This window comes from Rhinolophus sinicus, linkage group LG07 (assembly GCF_036562045.2).
Source record: "Rhinolophus sinicus isolate RSC01 linkage group LG07, ASM3656204v1, whole genome shotgun sequence".
Classification (NCBI taxonomy): Eukaryota; Metazoa; Chordata; class Mammalia; order Chiroptera; family Rhinolophidae; genus Rhinolophus; species Rhinolophus sinicus.
This window is the reverse complement of record NC_133757.1, coordinates 90,493,545-90,518,226: the sequence shown is the minus strand read 5'-3', so window position 1 is coordinate 90,518,226 and position 24,682 is coordinate 90,493,545. Positions and strand designations below refer to the sequence as shown.

The window sequence follows — 24,682 nt, the reverse complement described above, 5'->3', positions numbered from 1 at the left end:
TGAACATAATGCTAAATGAAAAAAAATACAAGACAGAATAATTCAGCATCAACTTTATGTAAAATTAAAAAACATGGGGAACTATCCATATTATTTAGGGATACAAACATACATGGTAAAAAGTTAGGAAAACAATGGAATATCAAATTAATAGTGGAGGGAACTTAGAAAGGACTAGGAAGGGAAGAGGCTGAGGTTGAGAAGGGGAACAAAGGAAGTTCAAAAGTGATGTTAACATTAAATTAGGTCATGGATATATGGCTGTTTTCTTTTTCATTATGCTGTATATTTTCACTAAATATTTTGTTTCAAAGTACAAATATGTATTTACTGTACATTATTTGCAAAAGTTAGACATGACCTAAGTAAATATCCATCAGTGGGGAAATGGTTAGGTAATATTGAATTGACAGTATTAAACAGAAATTGTTTTACGTGAAGACTGGGAGCTATCAAAGTTAGGTAATAAAAGGAACAACAGAAAAAAGGGTAAAAATTGAATAAATGTGAGCAGTAAAATGACAGGTAAAGCCCATCATAAAATAAGAATCAACATTGTGCTGGAGGTCCTAGTCAGTGTAAACAGACAAGAAAAGGGACCTAACGTGTAAAGGAAAAAGGAAAAATGACTACAAATGGCATGAGCATCTCTACAGCTAATCCAATGGACTCTACTTAGGGATAAATCTGACAAACGATGTTAATAGCATGTATACTGAAAACTGCAAAATACTGCAGAGAAGTTAAACACCCAAATAAATAAGTTCATGGATTGGGAGCCTCAATATTAAGATGTCAGTTCTCCCCAAATTGATCTAAAGATTCAACAGAGTCCCAACCAAAAGCTCAGCAGTCTATTTCGATATAAGTTCTAAATTTTATATTATCTATGATCTGCTGAATGATGTGACTCCCTGAAAAGAGTAAGCCAAAGGAGGAAAACAGAACAAAATCAACAGGGGTTCTCAGAAAAGGTCAGTTCCCCAAAGAGGTGAGGGAATGACAGCTGAACAGAGCTAGAAGGTACACTGTTGAAACAGGAACAGAAGGAAGATTATTTATTGATTGTGTGTGCACACGTAAATCTATGATGCATGTACATAGCGGGGGTACTTCCTAATTTTCCATTGTATTAAGTCAAGACTGACAAAGACACAATAAAAAGAACAAACACATTATGGGGAATAATTGAGGTAAACAGATGCAAGTTCAAAGTGGCTACCTTTACAGAGAAGGTTGTCCTGCATGCCTTTAGTAAAAGCTTGTTTTTGCTTTTAAGGGAAAACATGTAGGCAGTTCATACAGAAAAAAAGTTATTGGACTTTACTTGGCAATTATTGGACTGCAAAAGTAATATATTTTATAAGTATTTTATCTTAGAATTTCTAAACCACTTTCCAATTGGATCCGTAATTTATCTGTTAAGTAGATTATAACATTTTTAAGAAGCTGCTGAAACAGATGAAAACCATTCTGGTTGCTTAAAGGAAAAAAAAAACACAGAATTGTCTTGGTTTTGTCCATGACCTGAAAAAACAAACAAGAGTCTTATAATAGTTCATCATTCAGAATCAGTTACTGTACAGATCTTAAGAGGTTTTGAGTCAGTTCCAGTATCAAAATAAGGCCAAAGTGCTCCTGCAAAATAGTCGTGAAAAATACAGAGAAGAGATCTATCACTTAAATTGTAAAAGGAAACCTCACCCAATTCATAGTCTAAAAAAATGCCAATCTTTCTAGGTATTACTTTTGGCAGGAGATTAATTTTTTTAGGACCCAATGCAACATAATTACTCTGACTACCTCGTCTGATACACCATAACCCATCCTGTAATAAAACTGATGGATTCTGACTCCTTCTTCTCCTAGGAATAGAGTCTTTACAGACACCCAAAACCCATTCTGGCTTGTCTTTCACATCTACCTCCCAATACTGCCTGCCAGAATTATATCCCTCAGAACCTAGAACAGCTGGGCAAAGATAAAATCTCCTTGGGTTATGAGGTAAGTTTTCCATTCTATTTCCATATTGCACAGTTTTTCTATCATGTGAAATAATAAGTTTACGATGTGCTGTTTCAGGATCTAGAATCACATCAACTTGAAATCGCTTGATAATTTTGTTTAGGCCAGAATATTGCGGGGGAAGATGGTAACCATATTCCTTTAACTGGAATGAAAACGGTTCGGGGGCCTTTAAGGTTTTATATCTATGGTAGATACTTTTAACATCTGTCAGGAATTGCAGTTCTGACTTCACATATTTGCTCTCTATTTCCTTTAACAGACATTTTAATGTGGAAACATGATCTGAAAACTGTGTTAGGTTTTCCTTTAGTTTTGTTAAAATAGCTGTTTCTTCATCTTGTAATTCCCGCAGAACAGTCTCTTGCTCATTTTGGAGAAACAACATAAGTTGCTCAAATTCAGACCTTATTTCTTCTCTCCTATATTCTACCTTCTTCTTCAGTTCCCCTGACTTTCTGGTTTGCATAGTTATCACTTTTTCAACTTGTTCCACCCTCTCCTTCCACGGCTCAATGCAATACTCCAGTCTTTCCCTATGATAGCGGGCAGCCTTCTCTATGGGCCAAATATAATGATTCCAGTGGTCAGTAGAGAAACTGCACTGTGGACATAAAACCTCTAAGTCCTTCTGACAGAAAAAAGTCAAAACCTGATTGTGCTTTTCACATACATTTTTTTCTTCTTGTCTCTTCCTCTTGCTTCTTCTTATCTGGAGTAGCTTAGCAATTTCAGTCAAATTGCCCAGCTGGGGATTGCTAGCAAATTTCCTTTCTAGACAGCAAAATCGGCAAAAAGGGCAGGGGAAAGTATCAGTTAGATCCTTCCAGGACAGACTGATGCAGGAGAGACAGAAGTTATGTCCACAGTTAATGGTCACTGGGTCTTTTAAGAAGTCCAAACAGATGGGACAGCTAGCCTCTGCTTGAAAGTCGGCCAAGGCGGACACAAACTCCATTGAGCCGTGAACAAAAGTGATGGTGGGTAAGATGACGTGTCCTTTAGTAAGGCCTAGTTCTCTAGCCAGTAAGCAGTGTATCTCTTCCCCCAGACCTCACAAACTGACCCGCTTTTCAGTTTTACTGGCTTGGCATGTTGATGGCAGCCTCTCTACAAACTTGTTTATACCTCTTTCTGCCCCTTAGCTCCAGAGTCTGTTGCCCAGAATACACCACAGGCTGCAGTCTATTGAATATTTGAACATATTAGCTGGGCTGCTGCTCCTCTTCGCACTCAATGATGTGAAGTCAAGCTAAATGGCTTTCTTGTTTAAGAAAGTAGTCTTAGGTGCAAGACAAAGAATCCTTCCTGTGGGTGAGAAAAGACATTAAATAAAAAATACGATCCCACAATCACCAATATTTTAAAACATTCACACAAGAATCATCAATGAATGCTAAAATTATTCGATGGAAGTTCTTGGAAACAACTAGAATTCATAGTTATAGCGATTCACCTTACATATTTCTTATTAATCAAAAACAACAAAAATATGGAACAAACTGATCTTATGTGCTTCCTGATATGATGCAAAAATAAGCACACATTAACTATAAAATATTCTTGCTAAAAATATTCCATTTCAATCTAATCATGAGAAAAACTCTTAGATTGTGGGGCATTCTACAAGACAATGGTATGCATTCTTCAAAAATGTACATGGCATGAAAAAAGTTCTAGATTTAAGACTACAGAAACAAGACAAATGAAATGTGCAATCCCTGATTGAGTCTGGAATTTTAAAACATTTAGGCTGGTTAATTTTAAGAAAGAGCAGACAACAGGGAAGTTCTGAAAATCAAGTAGAAGTTACCCTTTGTAAAACATTGACGTTTGTAAGGGTGTCTCCCTTGGCTGTGTCTGGAAGAAGACTTTTATCTCTAAGCACTCTTATCAATGCATAAGACAATGGCTTCAATATGCCTAACAACCTTACCCTCCTTTCCTCTGCTTTTCCCGGTACTCTCCTATAAGTCACTCCCCCTACCAATATCTTTTGTCTTCAGCTGAAGATGATACTTAAGGTGGTCATTTGTTATTTTAGTGAGTTACTCAGTTTTCCTGGGTCTCTCATTATACAAGAGGTATACATATTAAGAAAGATGGAGAGTGCATGGGATTGGAGGTGAGGTTGCACAGAGTGGTCAGAGATTAGAAAACTGAGGCTGAAGAAAGTTTTAAGAACATTGCCCAATATCACACAGCCAATTGCAGAGCATAAGGGGAAAACAAAACCCAACAGGAAAAAATATAACTTTGGAATATAACAGGTACTCACTCCAGGTATCACTGTGCCCTTCCTTTTCCCAAGCACATACACAAATCAGTCTTCCATCCTTTCCAGAATCAGGCCATTAAGCAAGCAGACCATGAAGTGAACAGAATCAGCTTTATAGGCACTGCTGCCACCCTAGTTCAAACACCCGTGTCTTTCCTGGATTACAGTATGAATGAGCCCTTCCCTACTCTAAAATACAATGGTGCCTCCAATCATTTCTTCCCTGACTCTGTAGCTTAACCGATCTTTTCAAATACAAACAATCCTTTTATCTTCCAAACTTAAAACATTCCACTGGTCTTTTGTTCCTTTAAGAAAGTAGTTCTCAAACCTTAGCTTGCATAATTACCTGTAGGTCTTGGTAAAAGATTGCTGGGCCACACCCCCCAGTTTCAGATTCAGTTGGTGTGTGGTATTTCTAAGAAGTTCCCAGGTGGTGCTGCTGGCCTGCAACCATACTTTGTGAACCACTCCTTTGAGAAAAAACAAACAAACAAACAAAAATGTGGCAGATTCCCAGCCCTCCGTTTCAACCACTGCCACACCAGTAGATTCTTAACATGCCTGAGGCTTAAACCAGCTCATCTGTAAATCTGTATTGATAATTCCTAACTGTAAGATCTTTGTGAGGATTAAAGGATTCTTAAACTGGCCAGGAGGTGTAGGCAATGTAGGGTAGTAGGTTCTCAAATGGTGGCTACCACTCTACTCCCTTAACCTCCCACCTCTCCTCCCTTCTCCCCTACTTACCTCCACCAAAACCAGAAAGTAATTCTTTGGAGATAACGTGACAATTCTCAAAGTCTTCAGATTAAAACCTTGGAAATTTATTTAACTAAGGCCCTCCACCCCCATTCTGATTCCACAGGTTTGGGACTCGGAAGTAATAGTTTTCACAAGCTCTTTGCCCGAGATTGAAGGAGACCCATTCACCGGCAAGCGGCGACGCCCCACTATGGAGCACAGTAGATGCTCAGGAAGCCCCAGGCGTGCTCAGCTCAGCCTCACGCAGCCCCGCTTGGTCCAGTTCTGCAGCCTCCCACTTACCTGGAACTGAAGGCTCAGGACCCAGCCTGTGTGGAAACTCAGATCCTGCTTCCCCGTAGGACCGACACCCAACAAGCCTGAGTGGGCAGGATTCTCAGCAGAGACACGTACCGGCGGGTGCGGTGATTGGCAGTTCCTCCTGAAATAGGCAGGTAACGGACATGCGCATGCTCAATGACCGAGTGGAGGGGGAAGAGCAGGAAGGCCCTGGGCACAGCTGGGGGTGTTTCCCTCATTGATTAGGCTATTGTAGGCTTCAACTGAGCATTTCATTCCCAGTGGTAATCTTTTCAGGTTCTTACTATGATTCCTATGAGCAACTTGAGGATCACAGTATGGTTTTCAGGTTGGTTTTTAAAGCTTCACCCCACAACTTCCTCTCAGATACTAAGGGAAGAGAGAGCTTTGCGGTGCCGAAGCAGGTCCACTTCGTCTGTAGTGGTTGATGAAAAGGTAGTAAACAAAGGAAGATCCTCAATGGGTCAATTTGCATGTCAGTGGATGGGTGGGTAGGTCTATCCCACCCTGTAGAATTATGCCCGCATCAACTCAGGCTCACTGAGATGTCCCGAGGAAGTGACGTTTAAGGTAAAATTTGAAGAATGACTTTGAGTTAGTTGGACGAATTCAAGGCTGATGGAAGAGCCAATGAGAAGGCCCTTAACTTGGTACAGTAGTGACTGAAACCGGTTGGTTTGGCTGGCACCTCGAGGGGAGGCAGGGAGGTGCGGGAAGTAGAAAAGGTGAAAAGTGGCTTTGTGAGGCTGATGAGATAGGCAAGAATGGCTGCTGCAAGATCTTTTTCAGGCAAAGTTGAGGGTTTTGGTCTTTATCAAGTGCAAAGGAAACAAGTGGAGCATTTTAAACCGTGATATGCAGGCATACCTGGGAGCTATATTGGGTTTGGTACCAGACCACCGTAATACAGCAGGTACGGCAATAAAGCGATCTTTTTGCTGGTGGAGAGTTTTGCTTTCAGTTTGTAAAAAACACAACGCCTCTGAAACACAATGAAGCAAAGCATGCCTGTAATACAATTTGAATTTTGAAAGGATGATGGGCCACAATTCAGGCAACAGATCTTTTGGTGCCTTTAAGAGATCCAAGGAGTCGTGCTTGGTGAGCAGTTAAATGCAGGTGTGAATTAGAGATTAGAGAATCCTTAACAGATATTGTTAAAGTTGTGGTTCCTAAACGTTTTGAATTGCTAGTGGCAGAAGCTTCCCCTCTGTTTATTCTTTTACTGTGGAGTATATAGTTTTAATTTAAATACTGTAAGACAGAAAATACGAGTCATTCCTTATCATAGTTTATGGCATAAAAAATCACTTAAGACAGGAGCCTCTTCGTAATGACACTGAACCCTGAAAGGCTGGCCATGCCTTGTAGGGTATAGTATGCTTCAACAGGATGGAGCCAGCCTATCTGCTAGATGCTGATTACCCTAATGAGCTGATAGTTTTACCCTGGATTCTTCCTCTGGACCCATTGCATTGAAGAATTAACACTTTCTTCCCTACAAGACTGGGTCAGACACACTCTCTCTTTCACCCTTACTCCTCTTGTGTAAGAATTGGAATTGTTCTAAGTTTATCAGTGATCTGATTTCTCAGCCATGGAATATTTTTCACGCCTGCTGCTCTGAGATGTTTTATAGTCTTGGTCTCTGGCTACTTCCTTTCCTGCCTTTCATGCATATATGCAAAGGCCTGCAAGGGCACATGACAAACGTTTAGTAGGTAACATGAAACATGTATATGGATGTGTATACGTGTGGGTACACACATCTGGTCTGTCCTGCTGCATGTAGAGTGGCGGTTAACACTTCTTGGCTTTGGAACCAGGCTCCCAGTTCAAATCCAAGCTCTGCTCTCTTCTGTTTTGTGTAACCTTTGACAGGTTGTCTTTTTGTGCCTGTTTTCTTATCTAGTTAAGAAAAAAGGTGGGAGTAATAATAGTATAACTTACCTCTTAGAGTTGTACCGAATGGCTTTTCAAAAGTTAAACACTTGAAACAGTGTCTGGCATGGTAAATGTAGTGTAAAAATAGATATAAATAAAGTGTTTGTGTGTACAGAGGGTGCCAAAAAAAGTATGCCCATTTTAAGAAAGGAAAAAAGCTATGTTAAAATTGTAATACTCAATATATATCGATAACAAAAGATGAACACAAGTCATGTTTGACTTCTGCAATTACAAGAGGCGCTCAAAGTGGTTACCATCAGTGTAATTTTAATAGTTTTTTCCTTTCTTAAAATGTGTATACATTTTTTGGTACCCTCTGTATATATATGTATATACGTATATATATATGTGTGTGTATATATACATATATATACACACATTATCTATAAATTGATTAAAAATGCCTACTTGCTTCTCTCTGAGAACAGAAGAGAGATTTAGAGGGCAGTGTTTTACATTTTATTTTATGTTATTTGTAAAAGTTTCTTTAAAAGAAAAAGAGACACTTAAATCTATGTATTTTCTTTGCCATTTGAAAATCATTTTTTAAAGAGAAAAGGCCAAGCACTTTTGATGCTGTTGAGGATTGGCTTCTGTGACTTCATAGCCACTTGTTTATGACTTATGTGAAGTTGTTTTAATCTACTCGTTTATTACAAAGAAAAAAAAAGTTACTTTCGTATAAGAATGAAGTGAATCGTTCCAGAATGTCATCATTCTACATCTGTATCGCTGATAAGCAGTCAGCAGCCCAGCTTGAGGGGCTCTGCTTGGAGCTTATGGATGAGAACATATGGAGAAGCCATTATGGCAAGGGAATATTTAGACTATAAATACTGAGGGTTTGTGAGGACTATTTGAGTATTGGTTTGGGTGAGGCAATCACTAAAAACTCTCTGAAGACCCTTGGAGCATTTGCTCCTGTCCTGGCGAGGCACTGCTCAGAAGACAGTGTGGATAAACCCACAGTGGCCCTCTGAAAGAGACGTGCGTGCCCACCAAGACTGGCGTCTTCATTCCCTAGCAACGTGCTCGAGCAATAGGGGCCTTTTCCTTTGCGTTGGCAGCTGGAAATCAGCTCTTTGATTAGTGGCTAACTGACAGCCTCCTTGTGTAAAAGCTACACCTCATATTAAATTCAGATTTTATTCCTTCATCTCCCCTTGCCTGGATCAAGTGTGATTAAGCTGTCATCTGTTTGGAGTGTGTTATGTTTCTAGTAGGCTTATTAAGAGATATTGTGCTGTATGCTTGTGAAATTATGATTCCCACATCAAACCTGTGCTAAATGAATTGCCGGCAAAGACAAAAAAAAATGGTTTCTGGAGCATAATTTTGCTACCTCTTCAAAACAAAAACAAGCATGCCATTCTTAAAATTGCTAAAATATGATAAACAAAAAGGAATTTTATGTACTTTCTTTCTCTTTAAAAAGTAGTTAAAGCAAACAATAATTTTCAAGTTTCCTTGAAAGGAGAAGAGAGAAGTCGGGAGGGAATGAATCCAAACTTTGTTCAATTAAGTGAGTCATACACAGATACACGCACAGGTCTGGTTAAGTAAGATACAGTGGTGATCCCTACACTGATTTCCTTTCTAGAGGAGACATGAAACTGGACCAAAATTTTTTTCCATTTTTCAGTTGCAGGTCAGGAAACTATTGTTTATTCCATTACAAAATATGTGGCTTTAATAAATAATTTAAAGCTCCTTTTATATCCTAGTAGTTTAAAGCACATTTTGGAAGACACTTGGATTTGTATTCCAACTATATCAGCTTATTAGCTATGTGATTTCAGGTTACTCTAAGTCCCTGTTTCCTCATCTAAAAATAGGCAAAATTATACTTAATCCTACAGGGTTATTGGGAAACCACTTTGCAGAGGCTGGACCCCTTTTTTTCCTCCCTCCTCTCCCTTTCTTCCTAACAAGTGCACTTTTTAAACCAAAAACCGGAATAATTTTTTAAAAGGCTCAGATATTTTAAAAACAGAACTCCAAAAATCTAATAATATGAAGAATATCCAATCTCATCAGAAGGAAGAGTATCTTAACAGAAAATACCTTTTCTTTTTTTATCAAATTCCAATTTTAGAATTTTTTTTTTCAGTTTTCAAAGCTAATAATATTAAGAGTTTACCAAATGCTGAAGAACTGGAAATATTTTTGATTTGGGTTACTTGTAGTATTCGAACTTCCAATTTTAGAATTTTTTTTTTCAGTTTTCAAAGCTAATAATATTAAGAGTTTACCAAATGCTGAAGAACTGGAAATATTTTTGATTTGGGTTACTTGTAGTATTCGAACTTTTCATGATATGGCTCAGTTTATACAAGTCATATTTAGTTAAGCATTAAATATTTGAGTCATAAAACACAAAAGCTTTGTCTAAAACTCACTGGAGAATAGTGTGGATACTGACATACTAACACATCCTACCAGGTAATGTTACATTAAAAATAGAAAAACTGAGCAATGCTTATATACCAAAATATTCCTTTACTTTTACCCACTATAGTTAAAAACTTTGAAGAATGTTATCAATCACTTACATAGCAAGTGCCACAAAGCAGTTGATGTAAGGTATTATGAGAAACTGCAAAAATAGAGTATTTTAACAATCCTAAAGTATAGTCAGGAGATGGTGTGTGTAGTTCTTAAGTGTACAACTGGATGACAAACTTCCAGATGAGATTGATAGGGCTTTTCTGCAGAGCCATTGACGGGCTAGAGCCTCAAACTATCAACCTCACTACCTTTTATTAAGAGGCCTTGTAATTCAATGGCATGATCTTATAGTAGGATGAGAGCTTAGATGTAAAAAGTCAAGGCTAGAATCCAGTGTTCTTCCCATGAACACTCTGGCAAGGTGGAAGCCAAGAATGAAAAAACAGGATACAGATCGAGGGTTTCGGGAGTGAGGTCATTTTGGAAAGCGAGGAGGAATCAAAGGGCTGGAACTCAGCTCCAATATGACTAAAATAAGGCTCTTGTTACTGACAGAATTATGTTACTAATTTTTCCCTTTTGCCTCAGGCTCTAACATGGCTCAGCTTATCTTTTTTCCTAAAAGTTCAGTATATTGTTCATCATTCTTTTTGGTGTTAATTTTTTTAAAGGGTGTTAAAATATTACTAATCTTGATTACTGAGGCTTTTGGCAAACCCTTAGATTTTATACGCATTCATTTTAGTCCCGGCCCCTGCAAAGGAGAGTGAAAATGATGCAATGGGACCAAAGACTGATTTCAGAGTTTGGAAGAAATGGAGCCAAGAAAGGGATCAGCCTTTACAGCTGTTCCTTGGTCTACCACTCCATCTGCTCCACTTCACTGACTCACCCCACAGCCCCAAGTTGGGGGGGCACCATTACATTTGATCCCCTTAGCCATCTTGATTAAACTATGTAAAATCTCTTTTCATTTGTATTCTGAAAATGTTAGAAATTACAAAGGACTTTTAATAGAAAAATAATAAAACAAACACCAATCACAGAGATGGTTAAGTTTAAAGTACACATGCGAGTAATTGACACTCCCTAGTCTACTGCTCCACCTTGTCAGTGAATAAAATATGGCTCCATTGTTACGGACTTATTCTGGTATGCCACTTTCAGCGTACGTGCCACTAGTTGTTGAGTTCTTACAGATTTTGAGAGAATCTTTGCCCTTACTCTGATAGTCTTGAATTAAGTAAAAAAATCTGCAGTGGCAGAGAATATATCAAGACTGTTCAATCTTAAATGCATCAATTAAAAGGAACAAACAATAAAATAGAGACAAGTGTCAGGAACATTTCTATCATGTTGTACTCAATGCTCTGAGCATTTCTTATGCAAAACTGAGGACAACTAGACACTCAAATCACTGAGTATTTTCTTGAACAATTATTGAAGTGGTATGAGCAGAAATCTAAAACCACTTCCTTGCCTTGCAATGGTATGGACAGTAAAATTTAACTTTTACTGTCAGTGTGAGAACCTGTACTTGAAAAAGTATAGGCTTGTATTCAATGAGATGTATCTGAACCGAGTGTTGTTTTCTTGTACAAAATATGTAAACATATCAACAAGTACATGTTTTAAACAAACATAATTGATAATATCTTATGTTCCTATTGAAATGCATGTGTAAAGGAATTATAATTTATCCAGAAAATCATTTAGAATCTCTCCAAATATCTGATTTAAATAATGAAGTAACACATTTTATAAGACGTCTTTTGTTAGTGTGTAAATTTAATTACAGTGCTTTATATAAGCACTTTCCATCCCAAAAGACACCATTAATAAGCTATAAAAGGTAGACAAACTCCATGATGTCAGAATTTTTATGTGAAATTCTTTGTGTTAATCCCAACCTTTTATTTTAGCAAAATAAGGGTTAATGGTTCATGGCTTCTCCCACTTTATGTTTACAAAGTAAAATTTCTAGTTAAGATATGAATTTGTAAAATTTTTTTTTTTTTTTGAGATTTTGTTGTTGTTGGGGAAAGGGAACAGTGTATATTTCCAGGACTTTATTGGGGAACAGTGTGTTTTTCCCAGGACCCATCAGCTCCAAGTCAAGTTGTTGTCCTTCAATCTTAGTTGTGGAGGGCGCAGCTCAGCTCCAAGTCCAGTTGTAGTTTTCGATCTAATTGCAGGGGCCACAGCCCACCATTCCATGCGGGAGTCTAACCGGCAACCTTGTTGTTAAGAGCTCTCTCTGCTAACCAACTGAACCATGGGGCCACCCCTTGGCAGCTCAGCAGCATCTCAGCTCAAGTTGTTGTCTTCAATCTAGTTGTGGAGGTTGCAGCTCACTGGCCCTTGTGGGAATCGAACCGGCAACCCTGTTTCTCAGAGCTCAAGCTCTAACCACTTGAGCCACGGAATTTGTAAATTTGTAAATTTTATACCTGGAATTAACTTACAGTAAAATAATAGAAACCTTTATGACACTGAGCTAACAGTCTTTCAATAAATAAAATTAAGAATTTGGGAACACCTAATTATCAATACAATTCAGATTTGGACAGGATAATTTTATATCCCTAAATTCCTTCTGATTTTTTTTTTTTTAACATGTTTCACCACCATAGGTTGAACAGCACCAAAACAGAACCTAGCAGAATGATGAGCTAGGTTCTCATGTTAGAGATGTTGCCCCACTTGGGACTTCATTGGCATAACTATATTTTAAATGTCCACATTAAGTGGGCCTTTCTAAGAGACTATCTACACAAATAAAACAGAACTTCAAAGGAAATCAAACATTAGCTTTTTGTAATTACATGATGAGAAAAAGATTCAGAAATGAACATTTCAATTTTAAAATAAAATGAACTACAACTAGTATTTCAAACATTCTTTTACAACTTTAAATGAATATTATTCAAAATAAAAAATACTTTTATAAACATTAAAGCCTATAATATAAAATTGGTAGCAACTAATAGCTTCTTTCTTAGTCTCTCTATATAAGTAATCAATGAACCAATTATTTTCTCCCAATTCTGCAAAGCCGAATAGTCCATGCACTTGATTTCAGATTTAGCGTTTTTAAAAGAATTACTCAAACATATACAGTTATCTTAATATTTTTGAAGAATTATAAGAATATCAAAGAAAAATTTTAAATTCTTGCACTTTTTACTATTAGAGAGTTCTAAGACATTACAAAGTATTTTTCTTTTTAACCCATATAAGAATTACAATGTGCAGAAAAGATGAGAGATTTTTCTTATACAGGTAAATAATTGTGCTTCAGACTGTAATTGCTTTTAAATTTATGTTATTTTCCCTCTAAAAAGAAAAGAAGAGAATCCTGTGAAACAACTAAGACATTCCAGGTGCTTTCAAATGATTCCTTTTCATACAGGAACTTCTAAGCAAGCACACGATTGTGTGGGTGGGTATTTTTCATTCACTCCTCTTCTTCATCTTGTGGACTGGGGGAAGTTATCTAGAGAAGATCTATATTTGGAAGGCAAAGGAGAAAGAACATAGCATAATAAGAAATGCTATCCAGCAGGCCAGTTTACCCATGCTTAATTTTTTAATAGACAATGAGTTATGAAAACTTCATAATTTCAGTAGAATAAAGGACAAAAGAACATGATAATCTCAATAGAAAAAATAGTTGACAAAACCTAACACTTTTATCTTCATAATAAAAACATTCAACAAACTAGGAATAGAAGGGAACTCCTTCAACCTGATAAGGATATCTGCAAAGACCCACGGCTGGCATCGTACTTGATAATGAAAGACAGAATGCTTTCCATCTAAGATCAGGAATTAAACAAGGATGTCTGTTCTCACCACTTCTATTGAACATTGTATGCGAGGGTCTAGTTAAGGCATATAGACAAGGAAAATAAATAAAATACATCTAGATTAGAAAGAAAACTATCTCTGCAGATAACATGTGCTTGTACATACCAAATCATAAAGGAACCCACTAAAAGCTATGAGAATGAATCAATAATTTCATTAATAAATCAATAATTTCATCATAAAATCAATAGCCAAAAATCAATTATATTTCTACATATTATCCATCAACAATTCAAAAATGAAACTTAATTTACAATAACATCAAAAGAATAAAATACTTGGGAATAAATTAAGCAAAAGTATAAAACTTGCATTTTAAAAACTACAAAACACTTGATAGAAATTACAGAGGATCTGAATAAATGGAAATATATCTCATGTTCATGGACTGGAAAACTTAATTGTCAAGATGGCAATATTTCCCATTAATCTAGATTCAACACAATCCCTGTCCAAATCACAGCTGGCTCATTGCAGACACTGAGAAGCTGATCTTAAAATTCATATGGAAATTCAAGGGAACCAGAATAACTAATCTTGAAAAACTACATAGTTGGAGGATTCAGTCTCAATTTAAACACTTGCTACAATACTACAATCTCCAAGACAGTATGGTGTTAGCACAAAGATTGACAGGTGGATCAATGAAATACAACTGAGAGTCCAGAAATAACCCCTTACATTTATCATCAATTGATTTTTGACAAGGGTGCCAACAGAATTCAATGGAGGAAATAGTGATGCATTCAACAAATGATGCTAGATACCCAAATTAAATATGTGCAAAATAAGGTAGACCCCTTCCTCACACCATGTACAAAATTTAGCTTAAAATGGATCATTGACATAAAAATAAGTGATAAAAGTCTTAGAAGAATACATAAGTGTAAATATTTGTGACCTTGGATTAGTCAAAAGTGGATGTGAGGCAGTGGGTGCAAGGTAAACAGTAGTTAGGCTGGGGTGGTGTGAATTGGAGATGAAATATGCTTGGAGCTGGGAGACTGAATATACAAATGGACAATGGCTTGACACTATATTAAAATAGAACTCTGTCCCACGAGCTCTGTAACAACCAGCCCAGGAAGCCAAACCTTAACCTCTGCAGCAGTTGGCCTGAAATGGGCAAAATTTGGTCAGTAACAGTCAGCTTTCCTAATACTTGCCCCTCCTTTCCCCTCAAGGTGGGAATGGGCTCCTGGAAGAATGGAATGGAACCAAGAGGGGAGGATGGGAGTGGTCAGGAGAAGTAGATTAGATGGGATTCTAATCTGGTGTGTGAGGTATAAAAAAAGATAATTTTTTTCACTGTGATATGAGTCAAGGCCACCTGCTAAAACAATGAAGAAAAGGGCCTGAAATTTGAGCTCAGTGTACAAGTTAGAAACAGTTATTGTGGAGTGCAAGGCAGCACATTGACCACAGGAATGTAGGAGTTTTGCTGGACACTGAGGAACTAACTGAGATGGGAGATAAGGAACTTATAAGTGGTTCCAATGAGACTTCTTGTATATTCTTCAGTAGCAGTAACATGCTTGGATGAAAACTTTCGGATCCTTCCAGAATAATGAGATGAAGAGAGCAGCAAGGAAACCTGTATTGGTAGCAGTTATGGAAAGAATGAATTATAGAATCTTAGATGGAGAAAGGGAAGACTAGAGAGACCTGTCAGTGGACATGGAGAAATGTGCAAGGCCTGATGAGGCTGGAATGGAGGCAGTGGCTGACCAAGCTTCTGGCATGACTATGCGTGCGCATGGCTGAGACCTCGTGGAGGAGAAGGTCTTGGTAAAGCCTGTGTATTCTACCAATTTTTCTTCTTTAATAAAATTTTAACAAAGCAGAAGACATGTGGTTTGCATTATTAATTATTTATAAATAAGTATAAACATTCTGAGTGGTAACAAATAAACTATCAAGGAATTTTAATTGTAAGTTAGCAATATTTTGAGGATTTGTAGATATACTGACAAGAATTTGAATGTTTCTGGTGATAATTGCTTATAATTTTATTATGATCAGGAAGTTTACAATTCTTATATAAATTTTCTTAGTATCAATAGTGTTGAAAAAATTGTTGCATTCAATACCATATACCGCTATTAAAAAATACATCCAAGTATGAAATGTATTGACGTCATTAATAATCAATGATTTTGTTTTTTTTCAGGTCACCTACAAAACAATAAATATCCTCTTGCTATTAACTAAGAGTACTTTTCAAATCACTGCTCTGAAAAAATAAAGTTAACCCGCTATCACTAGGTTACTAATTGTATGCATAAATGAGAAAAAAAACTAAAGACAAAAAGCTTTATGCTAAAAAGAAATTTTAGACTCACAGATGATAAATAGAGAGCAGCTATTTTAAATATCTGCAGAAATAATTATTACCGGCTTTGTAATGAGAAATAAGTTTCAAAATGAAGAAAACTGAATTTAGGTGTTAGTTCGTCATACACATGTTGTATACAGGGGAATATACATTTACTGTTGTAATGTATAATGTAACTAAATTTTATATATTTATATTTTCAATAAATATATATGAAAATTGTATTAACATTCAGGCATCATGATCATTATAGAAGTTTTATCTCATCAGTAAATTAAGAATGTTTTTCTCAATCACTGAGACCAGACTAATTTTCTGTTTTATTGAGTTTTAAGCAAGATGCCCTGCAGATAATGATAGTCCACAGAGGAATCCCCTATACTTAAAACTGCTCTCAGGACATTCATGCATTTTGAAGGTTTATATTCTAAACTTCAGGGGCCCAATCTTGTCTTCAAGGAGCTCACGTTCCAATGCAGATAAAATCTGACAAAATAAAGTAGAATATGATAAATGGCTTTAAAACTACTGATAAAAATGCTGAGATTGTTGAAAGAATGGAAGATTATTTTAAGTTAATTGGATCAGGGCGGGCCTCATAAAGAAAATGGAATTTGAAGAGAACCCTGGGGGAGGGGAAGGGTTTGAACTTAATGAGATGAGGGCAGCAATTCCTGGAAGAGAAAACACTTTCAAGTACAGAGATAGGAAATCCATTTGATAGGAGTTCAGTTTGGAAGTTAATAGTTAAAAAAATAAAGCTGAAAATGTATGGTGGGGGGAGTCTGATTTGATAGGTCTTAAATGCTAAGATATAAATAAAAGTTTGATTTCATTTCTTTTAGCAACATTTGTGGAGTTCCTGCTGTATTCCAGGCACTTTTGTCAGCTGAAATTCAAACAGAACTACAACCCACTGTTGAGACTATAGGTAAGCTACTCCATGGTATTGCTGCCTCAGTATCCATTTTGTTTGTCCAAGGGGCCTGCGAGGACCTTACTCTGATAATAGTGCCTCCTACAAACACATGCCCTGGAGAGTAGTTGTAGAGTCACAAGGAGATGTAAGTTCCTGATATGATTTTGCCAACAGCCCTGGTGATCAAGTCTCCCTTGCCTCCCACAGCCTATATACTTTATATACCCCTTAGATAAGACCCCTGTGGGGCTTCCCAAAACCCAGCTCTTTGGGTATGAATGTGCCAATCTCACCTTCATCCAGGAATGCCAAAGCACTCCACCCATGGACCCTAAAGAAAAAAAAAATGCTGTTTGTACCCCAAGTCCCATCTCTGTCTCTGTCTCTGTTCTGTTAACCTCCCCATGTGGGCCCCCCAGGCATGCCATTTGTTTCTTCCAGGAGCCATGAGTAATAAACTTCTCTATTGCAATTCATCTGTAGTCAGCTGTGGAACTAAGGCTCACCCTTGACTCACCATTCTGTACTCTGCTCCACTTAACAAATGCTAATTTAACCAAAGTCAGAACTCCACATTCTGCTTTCAGGGAATTGACAGCATGCTGAGAGAAGGGAAGAGTACAGTCAGTTAACAGATTATTACAATGCAGTGAGTCAAGTACTCTGACATTAATATGGAGATGGGACTGAGAGGAAAAAGTGGGCATCTAATACAATTGATAGGAGTATCAAAATCAGGAAGTGTTTCTTTAATCAGGGACACTTCTTGAGGGATGAATTTAGTGAGGAAAAGATGAAAGAAAGGATATTGCAAGCAGAAGTGTAGCTTGAGGAACAACAGGTGAAGAATCCACTGAATTTAAAGTAATGGTAATATTTAAAAATAACGCTAGCTACCATCTATGTAGCTACTACATGCTAGGGATGGTTATGATAAGTACCATTACTAGCTCCATCTTACAGGTCTGGAAGTGGAGGGAGGCTTAGTGAGGGTAAGTGACTTACCCATGATCATCAGGGAGTGAGCTATGTACCCAAAACTCGAATCCCAGAAGTCCAAAACAGTCTTAATTCTTTCTTATTCCCTCTGGTAGAGGGAAGGGGAGAAGTGGCAGCTGATGCAAAAGAGGTATATTTTGCAAGGTGCTGTTTGTTAAAATTATGGGAGTTCTCGCTGTCCTGAAGGCTACAGGGGCAGTTAAGAATTTTGATCATGGCGTGACATGTCTAGATTTAGTTTAAAAAAATCAGATGATAAAACAAAAATGGACTTTCCAGAACGTGAACTGGAGGCTGGAGTGATCAGTTAAGTTGTTGAAGTCATGTTGGAGAGATATAACAGGTAGTAGTAACAGAGATGAAGAGAAGGGAGCAGAGGAAAACAACACATTTCAAGGTAGAAATGACAGTCCTGGGAAACCAACTAGAACTAAACATTAGGACAGTTTTTGGAAATTTACATCGAGACAGTAACATGTATATTTCATAGCACATAGTGGTATCATACATAGTAAACATCTAATATGTAGTATCTTTACAATTCTCCAAATCTTGAGAACACAGGAGGAATATCTGAGTGGAAGGAATTGAAGTGTTTACTTTGAGGTGTTTATCCATTCATTCATCAAATATTTCTGGGGAACTTACTGTAGTAACTGGGCATACAGCTGTGATCAAAGCAAAGTCCCTGTTCTCATGGAACTTACATTCTAATGAAGAGCAGACACTAAACAAATAACAAAGTAAATATATGTTATATCATATGACGTTCCGTGTTAGGGAGAAAAACAAACCAGGAAAAGAGAAGGGTTAAGGTGACATATTGCCTTTTTTTTTTTTTTTTTTGGGGGGGGGTATTGTATTTGTATCTAAAGGATCATCAGGGAAGTCCTTCCTGATGACATCTATGATACTGGAACAGAGAACTGGGTTACAGAAATAAGCTGTGCAGAAGGCCTGGTAGAGCTGTGCATATGCCCTGAGACATGAGCTTGAATCGTCTGTAGGACAGCTAAGGTGATTTCCTGTAGACCTTTGGATACCCTTACAGGGCCTGAAAGGACTAGTGATTTATTCCAGAGGTAAATAGTCAAAAGGGAGCATGGTGTCATTGAAACCAAGTTAAATTCATCCTGTGATTTGACCTACAGTGAGAGATAACTGAGATCAGGACCAAAATGTGTTCACTGGATTTGAGAAGAATGTCACTCAGGACTTTTCCCAGATTGTTAATGGGGAGCAGTGAGTTGAAATTAGATGGGAGGACAGGAAACAGCCACCTTTTCAAGCAAGTTGGCTGTACAGAGAACGTGGGTTGGTCACTAGAAAGCACAATAGGGTCAAAGGTGCAATTTTTTTTTTTTAATAGATGAAATAGATCACTGTTTTTTCTTTTTTTCTTTTTTTTTTTAGACATTTTATTTAAGTGCGTTTTTCCAGGACCCATCATCTCCAAGTCAACTAGTTGTTTCAATCTAGTTGTGAAGGGTGCAGCTCACAGTGGCCCATGTGGGGATGGAACCAGTAACCTTGTTAAGAGCACTGCACTCTAACCAACTGAGCTAACCAGCAGCTCCCAGAAATAGATCAGTTTTGACTAAGGAACATTCTGGGGAAGAAAGGGAGTAACAGTTGGATCGAAGTTCTTGGGGTGTAGAGATTAACTGTACCCAAGAGAGGAATCTCTTAGTGAAAGTCTAAGAAGGGAAAATAGAAGTGTTGCAGATGTAGAAGTGTGTAGTTTGAAGGCAGGGTCTGATTTTGAGGCTTGATTATCTCCATTTCCTCTGGGAAGAGGAATTGTCTCTTGCTATGAGTTGGAAAAGGAGATTTAGAAGTTTAAGGAAACTGGAGGTCATTAAAATTTGAAATATAGCTGCATCAGAATAGGAGGCACCTAAGAGTAAGCAGAAGAGTACTTTTCAGAGAGCGCTGCACCAGTTGGAGATGGCGTGCTCCACTAAAGTGGAGATTCTGTGTTAAAGGCAAAGTTGGCTATCAGTTAAGCCAAAAAGGCAGAATGGAGTGAAAAGTCCAAGATAGTAGGACACCTCAGGAGAGAGGTGGGAAGCAGGGCAGAGGTTTGGTCAAGGGTGTCAGAAGTCCATGACTTATTTTCAGGGTTTAAGAATGAGGCAGAAAATAGAGAATTGGAAGAACTTACATTTTGGATAAATCAAGGGTGGTAAGAGAATATTAGCTGGTCTCAATTTATAAAAGGTAGCTTTACCAAAAATCTTTTCATAGCTATTACTTCTGGTAAGTGAAAACGGGCAACAAGGTAGAAAGACTTACTTTTGACTTTTACATTTTGCTGTATTGTTGGAAAAAAATTTTATACCATGAAAATGTAGTAAGTTGTTATTAAAAAGCTACAAAAAGTATGTATTAATACAGTATGTAGTTATCTAGAGTACATATTTATCAATAAAAGCATTAATAATTATAGTGAGATTCTACTGTTGGAAGGGGGAAATCATTAGAATCTAAAGGCCCTACCCCATTTTCCACTCTATGCTCTCCTGTTAACCTGTAAATTTAGACTTCCTCACACCCCTTCACTTTTCCTCCACTCTAATTCCCTTAGGGCTGAATGTGATGCCAAAATATTTCTGTGAGGAAAAAAGAAAATCAAGAAAATGAATTGAGTACAGCATAGATTTTCTATTTAATTGTTAAGAAATCTTACTGAGGATCATTGAGCAGGACTCTCGGAGCTGAAAAAACTGACAGAGTAAAAGGTAATAGAGCATACCTACTAAGTGAGTTAAAAGTCTAAACCACTCTAAAGGGTAGCTCTGGAAAAATTCCAAAGTCAACTGTTTATCTTACCTATCCTTTCACTTGACCCAAATTGAATCGAATAAATACATGTGATTTTATCTAAAGCATGCAAGGAAAACAGAGGGGGGATAAATGAAAAGGAGGGTTGTCTTAGAGTTTTACTACCTAGATCTGTCGTGCCTTTACCCAATTGTCAAGTTGTTTTGTTGCAAGACATAAAAAATGTACAAATATTCAGGACAGCGAGTATTATGCCACTGAATGTGAAAGTTGCACTTGTTACTATAGCCCTGGTTGAGCAAGCTCTTGGAAAATCTTATCTTCATGTTTATCTTGCGTTGGTGCGTATACTATCCCTGGATTCCAAAATGTGGCTTTTACATTTTCTTCAAAGAACTGTAGCTGGAATGCAAGACTAGTGTCAACACTGAGAAAATGGATGCTGCGAGCTGAGCAGTTCTTTAAAAGATCAGCCTAATTTTGTAAAGGAGTGCTATTATTAAATGGTTTACATGGCCTTTACTTAAATTTCCCTTTGGTTTACAAATTTGGTTTATAGGTCAAAATTTTCCTCAACTTGGGCAATTCAAATTTCATGTTTACTTGCAACAAGTAGTTTTATGGCAGGTGGTTTGTGAAGAAAGCCAATAAAACCTGCAGCTAAGGGCTTTCCTTCACAGTTATGTAAGGTATCTTTCTCTGTATATGCAGGAATTCCCTTGCTATTGTGAAATGCCTCCTCTCCTCTTTGTTACTTGTGAAGGAAGTGCTGGGAAAATCTTGAACTTCTCCACTACTCCTCAACACAGATTTTACCATAATTTATATGTGAGACTGAAATGCTTTATTAACACACAACAAAGAGTTTTTTAACATATAAAATCCTTTTAAAGCATGTTTAGTCACTACTAATTATCTTCTCAAAAACCTCATGTTGTTCTTTTTGGCTGCTTCCACCAAAATTTGTTTTTTATAATTTCGTAGCAAAGAGTAATATGTTACAGATACAGACATAGAGAACTTGGCTTTTTGTTTTAATCCTGGTGGTAAAGGCTTGTTACTGAATTGCTCTTCCTTCTTTGAATGTCCTACTCAGGGCTTTCACTGGGTTTGAAAAGCACATATTAAACAATAGATATAGCAACCATCCTTTCCTCTGAATGAATAGTGCCATAAACACTACAGTCTAGAGGCCAACTGAATAAGCTAATTTAACAATTGCCTGTGTATGTTAACCAGCCGAGGAATATTTCTGTAGCTTTTTTTTTTAACAGAAGAGACATTTTATGACTTAAAGAGCTTAAAATAATTATAATAGAATGCCAAATTTATTTTTAGTGTGAAATAACTTAAACTTCGGCAGTGTTTGAAGTTAAATGATTCAGGCAGTATCACTGGTGATAATGGTGGTGTAAAATCATTGGCCTTTTAATCACTTTTTTTTTTTCAACAAAAGGGGAGGAGCAAAATTCTATTCAGGATTTATCCTTAAAGATGCAACCATCAAGACCAGTTCTATGTGTGGCTGGAAATCTGCCATGCCAATAATATTAAGTTGATTTTATATATTAAAAGAAATATTTTCAGGAAAAGGAAACTGCATATTGAGGCCAGCACCTCATTTATATGGTGTTGTTGGGCAAATATGTCCAAATGCTTTCAAGAACACAATGGTATTAGTGGGAAATGTGCTTGGTTCTGGATAACATAGGGAGCTAGTCAGTGTTTTTCAAAACACATGTTTGAAGATGCTTTAATAATTATGTTCTCCTGGTACCTGATTTTTTAATTATGGTAATCATCAAACACACACCCCCATATAACTATCACTCAGATTCAACAATTAAGATTTTCCTACATTTTTCGCATCGATCCCATTAAATTATTTAAATTCACTGTTTCATCTATTGATATGCATGCCTTAAACTGACATTACCATAAAGCCCTTATCACATATTACAAAATCTGAATAGACATTCTTTGGTATATCCAATCTGGAACATTGCGTAAATGTAGGAAAGCTATTTTCCATCAGAAATACCTCAGGGGAAGGGCACTCGTGAATGGAGAGGCATACATCTCCTCTGATGGCAGCTGAGTCTATGCAGTTTTCTTCTCATTGCCAAATTAGCTGAGAAAAAAAGGAGAAATATTAGGAGCTAGGAGCATTTTTCAGAAAATTAAGTGTTGTTTACTCTGGAGAGTATAGGGTTCAATATATACCGTGATTATTTGCTATTTGTTTAGATGTGATTTTGATATAAAAAAATTAATGTGATGTAAATGCACAAGGTATATTCCTAACAGTTCCTGTTAATAGCAGGATCTACTATTAATAGTAATATCCTCCTCCTTCTACAAGGCTTCTTCCTAAATGCTCCTAGACCTTTCATTTTATGTACTGAATTAATCAAAAATATTTTACAAGAACATTGTCCAAAGTGTTCTATATTTCAGAAAAGTAGAAATGGTTTGAATAGCAATTGCTGTAAATAGTAAGAAGGAATGCTATCTGAGTTGCTAATTTGGAACTCTTTTCTTATTTATGTAAAAGGTCACACCAGGGGAGTCTATTTGAAATGACCTCAGTGATCAAACTTCTGATTAACTAAAAGGAGAAACTGAATTTTTAACAAGTTATGCACCATTTTCTGTTCAAATGAAGAAGTATATTGTCAAGTAAATAATCTTATATATTTATCTTATAACCTTTTTATTTAACTTTGGGTTTGTTTTTTTCTGAGTCGGAAAACTCTTTAATTTTTTTACTTGCCAGTGCTTTGAAACCTTACTATTTGGTTTTCAAGTAAAAGCACATTAGAATAACTGATTACTGAATTCTAGTTGGATAAGAACACAACTGATATCATTTTAAAAAAATATATCCAGTAAACATTATTTATCTTAACCATACATATTTTTGACATTTTTGGCTTTATAAGCACAATACTAAAAATTGTACTTTTTAAAGTGACACATCTAATTCTATAACGAGAAATAACAGCTATTGACCTATTTTAAGATTTCATCGACAATTTGTCACATTATGGTTTTTATATGTTGTTAATTCAGTTAATGCTGTCCCAGTCCAGCCAGCAACACACTCTTTTAATACACTGCTTTGGATTTTGCATTTTACCTAAAAATCTGTAAGTGTGTTTACCTCTGTAAGGAACAGACCAAGCATTTTAATTCCTTTTTTACTTATAAGGACAACATATCTACAATAGCTAAGGGATCAATATTCTTTGAAATTAGAAAAGTAGTGGTAAAATATGTATCATCATTTTAATATCTAGCTATTTAAAAAAATATCCAAGTAATAGAACTAACAGTCTAGCTAGCCTACTTCAGAAATCCTCCTCACTCTAATACCCCAGTCTCTGAGGTGTTTTCAACATAAACACAATCATGCTTAGAGGCCCACGGACACAAACAGGCATTAAAAACAAGTTACTTTGTACAAATGTACCAAAGTCTTACCTGGTCTCTGTCCATTGATAAGAAGACTCATCATAAAAATAAAAAATACAAAAAAGAATTGTTGAAATCTCATTTTTCTGCCACACTAAAGTGGAGCAGTAGCTCTCCAAGTAAACCAAACTTCTTTGAACAGTCTTGTGCAAAAGCTGTGTGGCTCTTCTCACATTCTAATGACAACCCTCAGAGAACTGCCAGCTGCGTTTTCTAGAAAGGTTAATGATCACATCAGACAAGGTTACTGGTGCGCCGTGCTGTGGTTAGAGCCTCCCTCGGCCTCAAGCCCCTCCTCCACGCTTCTCCTCCTTCCCCTCTGTCACTCCCCTTTATTTCCATAAGCACATATTGGTGAAATGAAGCGTTCTAGTGTGCTGTGACTTCAGTGGAAGTGTACTCTGGAAGCGCTTAGGAGAGATTTCATTCAGTCTGGATTTGCAGGAATATGTAAAACTAGGCAAGGCTTTGCCTCCTCCCCTCATGATTTGCATCTGTTTAAACTTTGCATTGCCCATATTGGTCCCACATGCAGAAA

The 24,682-nt window shown here is 36.9% G+C and overlaps 2 protein-coding genes across 3 annotated transcripts; both read right to left on the bottom strand.

Annotated features, from left to right (window-relative positions):
- Positions 1-38: 38 nt before the first annotated feature.
- On the bottom strand, positions 39-7,388 carry LOC109454206 (tripartite motif-containing protein 60). The gene is made up of 3 exons (XM_074338281.1): positions 5,351-7,388; positions 4,653-4,776; positions 39-3,333 (listed from the first exon to the last, which is right to left on the bottom strand). The coding sequence occupies exon 3, from the start codon at positions 2,981-2,983 to the stop codon at positions 1,562-1,564; it is 1,422 nt and encodes a 473-aa protein (XP_074194382.1). The 5' UTR covers positions 2,984-3,333; positions 4,653-4,776; positions 5,351-7,388; the 3' UTR covers positions 39-1,561.
- Positions 7,389-12,558: 5,170 nt separating this feature from the next.
- APELA (apelin receptor early endogenous ligand) lies at positions 12,559-24,433 on the bottom strand. 2 transcript variants are annotated; one of them, XM_019744632.2, is made up of 4 exons: positions 24,154-24,433; positions 22,712-22,801; positions 17,181-17,218; positions 12,559-13,270 (listed from the first exon to the last, which is right to left on the bottom strand). In XM_019744632.2, exons 1-2 carry the CDS (start codon positions 24,224-24,226, stop codon positions 22,713-22,715), a joined length of 162 nt encoding a protein of 53 aa, XP_019600191.1. In that variant the 5' UTR covers positions 24,227-24,433; the 3' UTR covers positions 12,559-13,270; positions 17,181-17,218; position 22,712. The 2 variants fall into 2 exon arrangements, with proteins under 2 accessions (XP_019600191.1, XP_019600190.1); XM_019744631.2 differs by lacking the exon at positions 17,181-17,218 and having other exon boundaries at positions 24,154-24,424.
- Positions 24,434-24,682: the final 249 nt, after the last annotated feature.

Bases quoted from the DNA above. Each gene is read 5' to 3' on its own strand.
- APELA (XM_019744632.2), bottom strand. From the start codon at position 24,226: ATGAGATTTCAACAATTCTTTTTTGTATTTTTTATTTTTATGATGAGT. The intron at 22,802-24,153 runs GTAAGACTTTGG...TTTTTTTCTCAG, and splicing joins TATCAATGGACAGAGACCAG to CTAATTTGGCAATGAGAAGA.
- LOC109454206 (XM_074338281.1), bottom strand. From the start codon at position 2,983: ATGGAGTTTGTGTCCGCCTTGGCCGACTTTCAAGCAGAGGCTAGCTGT.